General features: G+C 37.2%; 1 protein-coding gene across 6 annotated transcripts in view; it reads left to right on the top strand.

Annotated features, from left to right (window-relative positions):
- ARHGEF3 (Rho guanine nucleotide exchange factor 3) overlaps window positions 1-14,680 on the top strand; it is a 144,599-nt gene that overhangs the window by 552 nt on the left and 129,367 nt on the right. For 2 of the 6 annotated variants that reach the window (XR_010391259.1, XM_064518929.1), the window contains exons 2-3: window positions 12,691-12,786; window positions 12,962-12,994. Coding sequence is in view for 5 of the 6 variants with exons in the window: in XM_064518929.1 (XP_064374999.1) it covers window positions 12,698-12,786; window positions 12,962-12,994 (122 nt within the window). In the remaining variant the exon portion in view is untranslated. Of the gene's footprint in view, window positions 1-31; window positions 249-10,386; window positions 10,407-12,690; window positions 12,787-12,961; window positions 12,995-14,680 lie in introns of those variants that run through there. The other 4 variants (XM_026096238.2, XM_064518930.1, XM_064518931.1 and 1 more) reach the window with 3 other exon arrangements.

The raw sequence follows: 14,680 nt of genomic DNA, 5'->3' as shown, positions 1-14,680 counted from the left end.
TGCCGGGGCTCCGCCGAGCGCGGCTGGTGCCCCCGAGCCCGCGAAGGGGCGCTGAGGAGGCGGCGGGGGGGGGCGCCCACCGCGCGGCGGCGGCTGGAGCCAACGGGCGCTTGACCGTTTCCTCTCAGGGCTCAACGGCCGTTTTGGTTTTATTTTTCAAAAAAGCTCTCTACGCTTACTCAGGGCCAAATCTTATACAAGTGTAGGTGCAGGAGGAAAACCATGTGAACGACGGGCCGGAGTCCCAGGTGCGTCTTGTCTCCTTTGAAAATCTTAATTGCCGTTACCAATTAGCCCCCCCCCAGCTGTTTATTGACCTTGGCACGTCGGAGAGCGGCTCCGCTGCTCGTGAGCTTTCAGCCCTTCCCTCCACCTGGGGGGTTGTTGGCGAAAGGAAAGTGGAGAAAATAAACACCAAGGGTAATTGCTTACACTTCTGAAGTCAATCGTAGCAGATGCTGAATAGATTGTAAAAGATGGCGTTAATTAACCTGGCATGGATAATAGTTTGAATTTAAATAGTTGACGTTGGTGAAGTTCTCTGTATGTGAAAAATGCTGTGAGCTTAAGTACTGATATCTCGCTCTCAGGTAAAATGCTGGCACTGCGATATAAAATGTCATCTGAGTGATGTGGTGAGCCGAGTATGTGATTTGTTAAAGACCCATTTACATTAACTCAAGAAATTCAGCTTTGGTAGTTTATATCTTTATTTCTTTTCTTACTTTTGAAATCTTGTGAATATATGTAAACGATAATGTACATCCTGTCAGTGTGTGCATACATTTATTAATTGATTTATGTTTAAATGTAATCCTTTAGTAAGTTGTGTGCTGCCTTTTTGTAGTAGAAAGGTAGAGAAAGTTTTTTCATCTTTAAATGCTCGTTATAGAATTAATTTGGTTAAATGCCAATTAGCATGGAGGTCTACCAAGTGCAACAAGTTATGAGATGGATGCCTGTATTTGTACAGAATTTGAACTCATTGTGGGAGAAGCTATGGGATTTGGGAACAAACGTAGTTAAAGTATTTATCGCAGACTAATAGGTTCTGGAGAGTGTAGGTAGGGGAATGTGTGAAGCAGTGAGGTACGTCAGAGTCGGTGCAGTAAGGGAGTGCATAAAAACATTGTTTGGCTTGTCATTTAGTTGGTTTAGCCCTTCTACTTAAAATGTTTGTACATATGCCTTATTACCTGTTTTCAGTAAATATTTATTACTCTGTTTTAGTAAACAAAATACTATATTGTTTTAAACTGAAATCCCTTTTAATTTCCAGTCATAATTGTGCTTAATAGTTAGTAGTGTGACAAGGCCTCGTGGCCTGTGAAGGCACTGTAGCATTCAGTGTCATTCCCTGCACGTTTTCTCAGAGCTCAGTTCTGTTTTGAACAGTGCAGTTCTTCTTTCTGGGACGCTGGTGTAGACAGTTGTTCTGGCATGACTCCAAGTTACGGGTGTCCTCTGTGTGTACAATCTGGAGGTGTATTATGTGGCATTATTTTCTTGTCAGCAAGTGGCTGGTGAAAGCTCCCGTCTGTAAACAAAAATCTATTTTGTTTTCCTGTTCATGAGTTGATGTGAGTGGTACCTGTTTCTGCTCAGGAATTTATATGCAATATCTAAATATTGATTTAAGAACTAGTTTCTCCATGTCCAATATTTTGCTTTAGCTGTTAAAGAAAATTAACCTACACTCTTAGATTCTGTGTATACTAGAATTTTATCTGTATGCCTTTAATATTTTAAGTTTTTGAACAATTTCTTCTGAGCCAAGGAAACCTAATTGTTTTGAGTATTTTATGTGAAAAAATCTGCCCCCTCATACTAATACTGTAATAAATGCACTTGGAATCCTTTTGGAGTGTTCTGTGTGTATTATATTGCTGACACCTTATATTCAGTTAAATCTGACATGCATTTTGAAAAGTAATTTGGTAAGAGCTGCTGTCTTCTTCCTGTGTAATAAATAGAGATGACTGGAAAATGATTAACTTAATGGAAGACTAAAACATTTGGGGTGTCGATGTTCATGCTATTGACTTCTCACTTTATTTCTGTTTAATTTCATGAGTTTCTTCATCTTATTTCCCCAAGATTTAAATAAATAAGATTTGCAAGGTCACTGAGGCTTCATAGAAAGATCATGTACTTTTTAGAAGGTATGATAGTGCTTTAGTCTATGACTTGCAACAGCCTGAGCAGAGCAGCACCACATCAGAATAAACGGTGGAAGCAAGTCAATATATTTGAGGATACAGGATGACGAAGCCTCACACCTTTCATATTTGCATCTACTGCTATTGGCTGAAAAAATGTTATCTTCATGTATCTAGTATTTTTTAGGTCCAATAAGTCCCTCTTATTCTTTACTGAATCATGCCTCTCAAGTTGTGAGGGCATGTTTTGTATCTCAGTTGCTGTGTCCTATGAAATCTACAGTAAACAAATGCCTACAGTCTTGCACAAATCTCTGAGAGCATGTAGAGCTATTGTAGTAGAATAGGTAAATAATTAGGAAATAAAAGACTCCCTAAATACACTCCAGTAATCTGTGATTAGCAAATACCTCATGTGTTTTTTCTTAGCTGTAAAGTAACTATTCTGAAATATCTATATAGCATGTAGCTTTTGCTGCCTCCAACCCCAAATGTAGCATAGATGTTGTAAAAACAAACAATAAAGTTTTTCCATCTAGTGTCAACCAGGGTCGAACATGAAGTAATATGCTGTCAATTATGAAAATGTAAATAACAGACTTGAATTTGCAGATATGCGTTTTCTGTTAGCATGTGATTAACTTGCTGGTACTCAACACTGTATAGAGTCCAGCTATGAAAACTGAAGTGGTTGGCATGCTAATGGACCAGGCTGTTAATGTCTAAACACAAGGGCATATGTACATGCATATTTACTTACTTCGGGCTAATCACATGCTTGATAAGTAATCTAGGAATTCCAAATTTGAGTAAGGATGGTGCCATAGGCGTATGAGTGACTTCAAAACAGTATGCGTCTGATACGGACCACTGCTGAGGGTGATACTTGAAGCCATGGCCAATAGTGGAATCTAGCAGCTCCCACACCAAAAATTGTGTAAACTAGACAAGAAGCAAAAGTTTTATGTTCTTTCCAACAGAAGACTGATTTTTTTTTTTTTTTTGGTATCAAATTATTATATGTAGAATGAGAAATGATACATTACATGAATAGAAAGATGTCCTATACTGTTGTTGAATTTCCTTTCTATATAGGAATAACTGTCCTCACTATGGTGCAGTTCCCCTCATAACTCTGCAGGTGTAATCAGTGTGTGGTACAACCTTTATTCAGAAAGGTTTACTGGCTTCTACGCCACTGAAGCTTGTATAAACTTGGAAAGTTGGCAGGAGTTATCTGGACTTGTGTGGTTTTCTATAGAGCAAAAACAGCTGCTGCACTGGTATCATCTCTCAAACATTTTGGTTATTTAATGAAAGCTGTACTTTTATTTATCTATTTTAAACACTTCAGCATTTTCCCAACAGAAATTTTCAGTATTAAAAGTGGGAGAAGAGTATGTTCATTATGCTGTCTGTACTGTATCAGGAATCCTATTGATTTTATTTTAAGTAAGTGTTTCCAACTCGTGTTCCCTCAGAGGGGTCTGTCTGGATCCTCACCTTGGTCTTAAAGAAAACAATGACCAGCTATTTGGACAGTGCACGTTGCCTGAAAAGCTGACTGCTTCTGCTTATGTGTGGCCTTCGCTGATGTCTCCAGATGGCAGGGCATTGGGAGAAGTTAAAGATATGCATCAATTGCAGTGCAGCCCTTAAAGCTGCTGTGTTTTGTATTGATATAGCCTATGATGGATGTATCCCAAACTTGGTATCCCACTGTAGATCATGAGGTTTTTATTTAAGTATGTGCCTTAATATACTTTTTCTACTGAAATATATGCTGTCAAAATGAGCCTTTTGCTGATGTTCCACAGATAAATGATAAACATCTAAAACAAATTCTCTCAAACAGGCCAGTTACTGCGTGGAGAGGTAATCTCGCAAACTCTCCCATGTGGGTTTGGGTTGTGACTATGCTTAGCAGCTGCAGGCCAAAAGCTCAAAAGACTGTAAAGAAGGTAACTTTAGGACAATAAATCTTTTGTTTTCCATTCAAATTTATTTAATAAGTACTTGATCAGGAAAAATAAATGCAAAAAAAAATTGACAAACTGTAATGATTTATTAAACTCTGCAGCAAGCTTGAAATAATAGGCTGAAAGGATGATGATTTTAATTTTAAGGAGAATATTTAACGTCCTTTCAGGCAGGTAAAACTTTGAAACTGCTACTGTTCCATGGCAGTAATTGTTCTCGTAAAGGATAAAATGGGTTGTACTTGTCTCGATAGTGGTGGGGTTTGTTTTGTTTTCACTTTTTTTTTTTGAGGATAAACCTTCTTGACATGAGCGAGGGAAGAATTTGTTGAAGGGAAAAATACGAAAAATACATGGCAGAAACTGCAATTAGGTCTGTATACTGTATCTCTTTTTTTTTCTCCCTTTTAGTGTGCCATTATCATTAAAAAATACTTTATTTAGATGTAGTTGTTAGAAAGTGTTCTAATAAGCATAATGAAAAAATGTGTAGACTGCTTGAATGTTTCCTTATTGTTTCAGATAATACCTCCTTTATTTAACAAATTGTCCCTTACATTTTTTTTTTAGCTTTGTATAGGGCTTTTAGTATTCTTTTCAGAAATAACATACAGTTATTTCTGGGAATAGTTTTCCCATAGTTTTTCTAGGAAAAAAAATCTTTGTGTTTTTCATTGTTACAGCTTTTGAATATCATCACAGTGCTTGCTTTCAATTTCAGAAGTTTGAGGAGGATAGAGTTAAATTCATCTCAGAGTTTGCTAACTGTATGAGTCACTAAATTGGGAACATAAATACTTCTCATAATCTTTGGAAAGAACCTTTCAACATTGTTTTGCTGCATAGTGTCAACTGCAAAACACAAAGCAGTATGTTTAGCATAAAAGTAGTTGTATTTTTACTTGAAATTGTAGAGTATGAACCAAATCAGTGCAACTTCTTGCTCCCTTTTTCTTCTCAAACTGGCTGAAGGCTAGCAAGAAGTCCACAGTAAAAACTAGGTGTGACACTCTTGGGGTTAGTTTGTTTGTTTGCTTGCTTGCTTTAAAAATAAAAACCTGGAGATGGAAAAGATTAGACAAAATGGCTAGTGCTGGACAATTCTTTGTGCACACCGATATAATAGTATGTCCTGGTTGTTTTCTTCCTCTCTGGTGCTGAAGCTAGGTATTTGAGATATTAGGAACATCTGGATCTTTTCAGAGAGAAATGATTTGTCTTAGAATGACTTATGTAATTATAACAGCATCAGTGACAGAACATTCCTTGATTTCTATTGAAGTTGTATTGAATGTAGCATTTAGTGTTCTGTGTATTGTTTTAGACAGTATGTTTGTTTATTTTTGTATGTGTATCTTCTGCATTTTAAACCTTTTTGTTTAAAATATTCTGTTCAAGTGTTTGATAGTGTTTTGTAGTGTTAGACTTTTTTCAAATCCTGTCTCCTAATCAGATGAGAGAGATTTAGTTATGTTTTGTTATTGACTAAGACACCGAGCACTGAAACAGTAAATTCCTCTCTTTTTTTTTTTTTCCTTAATTGACAGGGCAATCAACTACCATCCCTAAAAGTCACAGTAAAGCCCCAAATATTTCCTTTTTTTTGTTATACCTTGAGCCTCTGGATTGAAACTACTAAAAGACTCAAGGCTCCTGATGACTTTGCAGGTCAGTGCATTGCAGATGAGCCCTTGCCCGTCTATTCCTTATTGCACCGAGAGTAAACCACCAGTCTGAATTCTTCAGACTTGCAACTATTTTCACGAACTCAATATTGCTTTGAAAAATACACATTTGTATTTTGGGGATTCTGTGGGCATACCTGCTCCTGGTTTCACTGCTGCTGGTGTCTGGATATATCAACAGATTTCAGCAGTTCTGAAAGGTGTTAGTGTTGTACCTTATCCTCTCTTCAACTCTGGCAAACTTCTCCAGGTGCTTTCTTTGAAATTGATCTGAGATGATTTGTAATAGAATTGTTTGTCTTCCTTTTCTTTCAGTATTTTGGATGGGAAAAGAACTAAATCTTGGTAAAATAAAGGACTAGCTGTTTTGAGAACAGTATCTCATAACAGTTGCATTTTTGCAGCAGGGAATGCTATACCATGTCAGTGGTCTGGCTTCAGCCTAGTACCAGTTTATATAGTTTCCTGTTGTCATTCACCTTTTTAAGCTACTTCATGCTGAGAATAAACCCAATGTTCATGTAACAACGTTCAAGAGTAAACATTATCTCTTATATAAGACGTGATAAACTATTCCCCTGTCTGTAGTAAGCGTGTGCTTATGGGGAAGAGGGACGGACTGATAGTACTTGCTGTGAGGCAGAGAATCATTTTATTATTTTGAAGCTTCTTTGCTATCACCTTGGAGTGTTCTGATGGAAGTACCAAATATGGACTGTGAAGTTATGCATACTGCAAGCAGTTTTCTGAACTGCTTCTGCCGTGTGTTTAAATCTTTCAAATTATCTTTGCATATACAGTTGTGTAAAGTAACTATATAATTTAATGTGCTCTTCTTAAGAGAACAGAAGCTGACCACAGGTAATGAGATGCCTTGAGGAGGAGGGAAAACATGTTCAAAAGTACATATTTTTAAAAGCGCTTCCATATCTTCTTGAAATCTTTAAAAATGCATTTCATGCATTGAAGAATGAGGTTAAGTGATGTCATGAGACACAAGTTTTGACCTCAGTGTAACACATTTGAAAGAACGATAGCACATGTGAAACAAAGTTTGCAATATGCTAAGCTTGGATTGAAGTGATTATGCAATGCAAAGTTTCTCAGCATGGCCTGCTACTTGGAGTTGTACTCAGCAGAAAAATCCATCAGGAGATTCTTCTGTTCTCACCCTGATCTTTCTGAAGTATCATGGATGTAAGGCACTCTTCATGAGTTCATGTCAAGTGCTTCAGTGGTATAAAGATGCTTGGCAAACGCTGTATCTGAAAACCTCAGACGAACAAATTGGATAGAAGATTGTTTGCAGCATTTGTTGTTATGTACTTTAATAATGAAGTTGTCTGGAAAATTAGATCTGCCCTTTAACAAGCTATTTGCCTAAGGCAACCTGCTGGTTAAGAGCTGAATGCTATCAAGATGTAATGTTTTGTGCCTGTAAACACGTGTGGAAATGGGACTTTGCAGAAAGCAATGCAAGAGTAAATATTTGTGTTCACTAGAAATTGCACATCACTGTGCAGGTAGTAAGGAATTGGAAAATCAGCTCTCGTATTTGAAAGATGGTATGATGCATGCGTGCTAATTAGTAATCTACTGTTGATGTTTTGTGAGCGTAAGGACTCCTGCTTGAGAGAATGTTGACAATGCTCCCTGTTTTTTCTTTATGGTAGATGCACATTATTGATGCTGTTGTTTTCGTTTTTGTTAAAAATATTAATTACTGTTTCTACATTGAAAGAGTCTTAGGGTTTTGTAAAAATTTTTTCACAGTTCTTTTACCAAACTAAGCATAACAGCAGACTATTTCAACAATGCAAAGTATTTTGGTGAAGGTAAGGAGCTGTGGGAACATGTTTTATCAGAAGATACTGGCTAATTTTACTTTAACTGTAGTGAATAACTTTTGAATAATACTTTACTTTTTGACTGCCCCCATGGTGATTATCTTACTTGTATAGAGATGCATGTAGGGAGTGAAGGGAAAGACAAAAAAGACTTATGGCCTGAGGATCAAAGATACACTTTGCAACAAAAGCAAATGAAGAAAATTGGCTTTGTGTAGGCAAACATGGTAAAAAGATTGATTAACTCTTTCCCTGTTCTGATGGATATAAACCACAGGCTGGTTTGAGTCCATGGCTTCAATGCTTTTCTTGAACCTTCCCATCTCTTCTCTTCAAATGATCCTGTAGTGTTTTTCTGTGCACATGTTTGGACATTTGTGCTATAATCCCCAATTTAAGGGGAAATGTGAAACTTCCAGAATTAAATTTAAATATAAATGAATAAACTACATTTAAATGTAATATACTTTTCAGTTTTTGAGGCAATGGCTTAGCATTCCTAGGCTTTTCTCTGCAGTTATGTGGTGTAGGCAGATGGATCAGATGCATCAGATAATCAAAGATTTTAATGGAAACTTAATTTTTTTTCTGTGTGGCGATAACTTACAAGAATTTTGGTATGCATGCTTGCTACTGAGTATTTTAGTATCATACAGTCTATGCTCAGTCAGAGAAGACTGTAGTATTCTAAACTTCTGTTGTCTCATCAAAACCAGCAAGGATGTTTCTTCAAGGCTGTTGCCTCAACAAGATAGTGACGGTAATGTTAGCGTAGGTGCTATAAATGAAGTATTTGACATTGTTTTCCTATGTTTTTGTCCTGGAATTTCCTTTTGCCCACTTCCTTCTATTAAAACAGAGCACGATCTCTAGGAGAAAATTAAAGCACTAATTAAAGTGCATGTGCCTTATCTGGAACAGTCAAGGTTCAGTGTACAGAGAGAGGATGAGGAACAGAATGCATCCAAAACAGTCTCTCTTAAATTAGTATTCACTGACTTGCCTTGGCATCCAACTTCAAGTTATTAAGAGAAAAGATGACAGGTTTATTTTCCTCCTCCAAGTTTCATCACGTATAGGGCCTATGCCATAAACTTCAAGTTCAAACAAGAGTTGGATGGTGATATTGAAAGAGGCACCTGTGAGTAGTATGTTTTTCTTTCTGAACATTGTTCCATTGCTTCTGAAACTGAGTTTTATTTTTTAAGATGTTACAGTTAGCGGATGATTTCTTGGGATAGTGTTAATATTCTGGCCTAATAAGTAATAAAATAGTATAATCTAAACAAAAATTTTACTTTGCCAGCTTTACTGTTAATTTTGTGAGGTTGACTTTAAACTGTATTTCTAGAGACACTAAGCCTTAAAGTAACTTTTCTTTCCAAAACGGAATAATACAGTTTTATTTTAACACAGACATACTGAAGCAGTTCGTGTTTACTAGAAATGTTTCCACAAAATATTCTTAATGCTTGACAAAGATATCCTTTTCTGCATCTTAATATAGAAAAATGAATTTTGATTTTTTTTTTTAATAGTTAGCCTCTATTCTGAAGGAAGAGCCTAAAAGTGGTCTGTGACAGAGCAGTGAATCAGGATAGAATCTGCAGATGGAGAATTTTTCACAGAAATGACTTTCAAGACAGAGAAGTAGTGGCAATATTCTGTATCCATGGCCTTGGAAAGGCACAAGCAGATATCCATTTTTCCATTTGTCACTTAAAACTTTTTTAGCTTCTTTCTGGCTTTTTGACAATGTCATAAAACTTGTCAGTGATGTGGGGATCAGCTGTTTAATTACCTTTTTTTTCCTGGTAAACAGTGAACTGGGACCTGTGTAGACCTGTTTGTAGGAATAAGATGGCAGTAGGGAACCCCTGATGATTTTCCAGAAGCTTGTGTGAGTCATTGCTGTCTAATCGCCAAAGTGAGAGTGGGAAGTGCTGTTGGATGTTGGTGTTGAATTTACCCTTTGTGCTGAAACTGTCACGAGCGCCTCTATCTCAGAAGATGGTTAGGAAGGAGTATGATTGGAGAGAGAGTCATTGAGGCACCAAGAGTTTATGCTACAGCAGGCAGGGGTCCCAGAGTAGGGGGCACTGGAGCGGCCTTTCTTTGTGGGGGTGCAAAGGTGAAGGAGTGCTTTGCATGACCTGCTTCCATTTTGAGGAAGTGTGCAATTGCCGCTGCAGTGCGGAGGGATGAGACAGGGCCATGCTGTCATTCTCCTTGACCCGTTCCCCTCCTGTTACTGGCAGCTGAGGAAGAATGCTTGTCTAACATTGTGTCAGCTGGCTGCTGTACCTCTCTCCTCCACATGTTTAAATGAGGAGTGCATTTGTTTAGTTTATGGCTGACTTGGCAGACCTCTCGTATTGTTGGAAGCTCGGCCTTGGAAGCCGTAAGAGCGTGAGCTGTGTGTCTCAAAAGAATCTCACTCTAAGTATCCAGTTTGTCAAAAAGCCTCTTGCTTCATCCAGCAGGTAGACATCCCTCTGAAGGTGGTGGATGAAATCTTACTATCAGAATAAATAAATGCTGGCCTCCTGATGCCCTCCAGAAACATGCAAAGCAGATTTTTCTAAGGTCCTGAGATTGTGGCTGTGGAGGGGAACAAGGACAATGCTACTGATGTTTTCAGATGTTAAACTGAAAAATGTGAAGGAGCTGAGATTGGATGCTTTGAAAAGATGTACTTTTTCCTCTCTCTTATTTTACCTTTCCCTTGCAGAACAGGTGAGAACAGAATTTGGATTAATGCCACATTTGATTTAATTTCTGTTAAATATGTGTCAATCTTTATAATCGACAACAGAAAAGTTGATAATGCAGTAACTTTTACTATTTTTCTGTTCTCTGGTTTGACTCTAGTTTCAATGTTTCAATGTAAAAGTCTCAACGCAGAGATGTGTGTGCAGTGTTTACCTAGATATTGCTAAGAGTGTGTGGGGAAGAAGTGCCAAATGCATTCAATATATGACTTAAAAAAAAACCCTTGTGCTACTGTAGTTCACAAGTGAACAGGAGAAGTTGTATTTTTTTTACTGGAATGGCTGCCCTGTGGTTTTGTAACTTAAATCTTTCAGCTCCCAACTTCGAGAATTAATGGGATGCCTTTAATCTTCTCTTGAACCTTTGGTTTTACTAGTTTGAGTGACCATAACAGGAGGTGAAACTCTTGCTAGCATAACTCAGATGATCACTGAAGTATGTGGGCCTCCCCAATGTAGAGTAGAAATAGATTACAAAAAAAAGTTGTAATTTGCCCTGACAGGAAATTGCTCCCTAAAAGAGGGGAAATTTGTAGAAAATGTTTAAGTATGGACTTCTGCACTGTTCCTTTGGAATATCTTTAAGAACAACTTCCCTCTTCCTGCGTTGTTATAGACTAGCAAGACAAGTAATAATCTTCTAATCCCTGTTGCTGTTGAGCCACTTGTAGCATTATTAGTTTGGTTATTTTCTCTTTTGGAGTTTATCACAGTCATCCTACTTCAGGATCCAGGAGTGAATTTGAGGTCAGGCACTGATCCAGAAATAGGTCAAATGGCTAACAGTCTCCGATTCTGCCCTCAAAGAGATGAGGCTTTTATTGTTTTCTTCTTCAGAGCAGTCTTTCAGATATTTGAAACCAAATGCTGAGCTCAGAAACAGGCTGTGCAGAATTTATAACACTTACTATTGCAAGGGATGTAAAAAAAAAAAAAAAAAAAAAAAAAAAAAAGTTATGTTTGACTGTCCATTCTGTTTTCTGTGGAATGACAGGGTTGCATGCTCTCCGTTCACAGCAAAGGGGAAGCAAAAAAGTTCCAGTCAGGACCAAATTTTGGTTGCTGGTGCTGGAGTTGAGGACTTGTCTGATAAATGTGCTCTTTAGGGCTGCTTATCTACCCCTTTAGGGACATAGTTTTGACACAAAGATTTGCATTCTCCGAAATACTTGTTTTGTGAAGGTCTGTGTGTTTGCCACTGTCGGGACACATGTGTTGCATTCTCTTGCTGCCCATGACTGTCAGGTCATATTTTGCCCCAAACTTCAAATAGCTTTTTTTAGTTCTTTAGACCTTGTTGCTTATTTCGTAGGTAAGCACAACCTACGTAACCTTTCTGGTTGTGTTCTAGTAGATATTAATTAATATACAGGTGAACCTGTTCTCTCTTAATCTAACAAATCTTCATGCTGATTATGACTTAAAATAGGCATTCTCAAGTGAAGTGAGATGGTTTTGGCTAAAAATAGCTATGTTTTTACTGTTTCAAAAGCAAAAGAAAAAAAAAGCAACAGGTAAAACAAGTTCATGTTAGCATGGTGGTTCCCAGTGCTTTTTGAGAAGGAAAAAAAAAGTTTTATTGTGAAATTAATGTGCCTTTATCTTACGAAGACTTTGTTTGCTCTTATCACACTGGTCATTGAGTTGAAGCATGTTTGGCCGTATCAGCCTATTAGAAGCAATGTAGCCAGGGAACTGTTGGTAGTATCTGAACATGTTTATGCTGTTTTTGAGTGGCTTCAGCCATAAAATGGCTGTTATTTCCAGCAAATGAGCTGAAGTCTGATCTTAAAACTATTAAAATATGCTAGAAAAGATTCTGTAGATCTTTAAATATCTGAAATCCAGATTTTCTCGCCGGTGTTGTGTGGATCATTCCACTGCAGCACTAGATCTGACTGCTGCTCTGAATTAACATAACTGACACTATGCATAGCCCTGGATACAGACTTGCTGACATCAACGATTTTGGCATATAATCAGAAAAGTAAACAAAAGACAATCAGTGTTGGGTTTGGCATAACTAGCAAGTCCACAAAACGGCCAAATCCTGCTCAATGTATTCATCCACTTAAGTAAAACTCAGTTTAAATCAATGGGATTAAGTGAGGAAAGCAAACTGAATTTGGTCCGAAAAGTGCTTATCCTAAAATTTTTGATTTTCTAGTGTATTAGTAAACACACAAATTCTTCACTTATATTTAATATTATTTATATTTTTCTGTTTTTTCTTTTTTTCTTCTTTTCAGAAAAAAGATGAATTCTGAAAGCTCAGCACTTACCATGAGTAGTCCTGCAGTAATAAACCAATGTGCCACAGGAGGAATGGAAGAAGAAAAGGTTTGGTAAGGAGGTTTTTTATTTCTAACTTTCTGAAAGGTTGGTGGACAGCAGTAATGAGAGATGTAGTTTTAAAAAGTAAATAAAAGAATTGTTCGTGTTAGAAATATTTATTTTAATTTTGCATTATTTAACAAGAGAAAGAAGGAAGGATTTTATTTTATTCTTCTTATTTTCTAGTAGATTGCCCATCCCAAGACATGCAGTCCCATGGTAATGTAAAAACTGTATTCACTTCAACAGTGCACATGTTGTACTCGTAGCATCTTTCACATATGGCAAATGTCTTATTCTCCCTGTGCTGTTGCTATGCTTGTATTATGCTATTACTTGCACCCTTCAAGGTGCTGTACAGAAATCAAGTTTGTGGCGGTCTCCTAATTTCTAGTAGATTTGTGCACTGGGAGACATTAAAAAGTCAACAGTTACAACTTCTTATCAAAAGGATTTACTCTGTACTGGAGGAAAAAAAATTAGGCTGTTCACCAGTGAATGTGGACAAATGCTTACATATTAGTACTGACTTCATGAAAATTGTGACTGACCCTGGTATTCCTAGCATACTGTTCAGTATTTTCATGAAGGGAACCAGGTGATGAGTAAGCATTGAGACTGTTTCAACTCTGTTAATAGGAATGGATCTGTTGATGCCTCTTTATTGAGGGTATGCCGATTTTACTTGCTGTCATTCACTGAGTATAGCTAGGAATTTTTTACACTGCCTACTCGCCATATGAAAAAACAACTGAATAAACCCATACCAGAAAGCATGGCACAAGAAAACATGGTGCCCATATGGCCCAAAACACCTAAATTACACTGTGTTTGTAGTTTGAGAAATACTCTTTAAAAGCTTTTTATACTAATGAAACAAAAAAATATTAGCAAATGAACCTTTTATCAGCTGCTGGATGCTTGTTAGGAGATCATGTAGAACCTTTTTTGTTTCAGTAATTGTTTTTACATGAGATTAAATTTAAATTCCAGGTTGTGGTACCTGGAAAGTGTTTGTTTTTTTAATCTGTCCCACTATTTTACTACTGTTTGTGGAACATCCTCAAAGTTATAAACAAAATTTTCATGTAGAGAGCTGGGGAAGGCTTTTTTTTTTCCCTCCTGACTGTAATGAGGACCAGGGAATTGACACTGTTATATTTTTTATTGTTTTTATCTTGCTTGTAGTATTGAGCAATACCATTTTTTTTCTTCATGGCATTCCTAATTCTTAGTTATGCTGACTAAAATAGGAGGAGAAAAAAAATCAAATACTAGAATATTTTGAATGAATGGTATGATTTCTTACAAACGTGTAATTGACCTTGGGGGAAAAGAGTGGAAAATAGCAGAACTTGCTAGTCCACTTGTCTTCAGTTCCTCTTTGTCTTATGTCTCTCTCACTTTCCCTTTCTTTCCCTTGCACGTGCATGCTCTCTCTCACGCCTTCCCTTTCTCTCCCTCTCTCTCACACAGACAGACTTGTCTTAACGATGAAGTGTTTATGAAAGATAAATCAATGAACATTTTGGTGGTGAAGGATATTTGCCTGCACAAGCTAAATCACAATATGTACTGTCACATGATTGTCATATCCTTCTATATCCAAGAACCACATATTAGGTTACACGATTGATATAAAGGGCAAGGTTATAGCTCAGTGTAAATTGTGGGGCCTGTGCAGAATTACATGGGACTAAAATATTTAAGTCAATATGAGGTGTGGTGCTTATCTTCTTAAATGTGTTTCAGCCTATATATCAGCCAACAATATCATTTTGCTTTTGCTAGCTTCTTATTTTATAAAACCAAAATCTTACTTATTAAGAAAGGGCATGATGTTTGCAATCTGAGTTGTGTTTAGATAGGCTCATGATTACAGGAGCTGAATAGCAGCCTGATGAA

The sequence above is a fragment of the Dromaius novaehollandiae genome, chromosome 12, assembly GCF_036370855.1.
Source record: "Dromaius novaehollandiae isolate bDroNov1 chromosome 12, bDroNov1.hap1, whole genome shotgun sequence".
Taxonomy (NCBI): Eukaryota; Metazoa; Chordata; class Aves; order Casuariiformes; family Dromaiidae; genus Dromaius; species Dromaius novaehollandiae.
The sequence above is the reverse complement of the archived record's forward strand: the minus strand, read 5'-3'. Positions and strand labels throughout refer to the sequence as shown.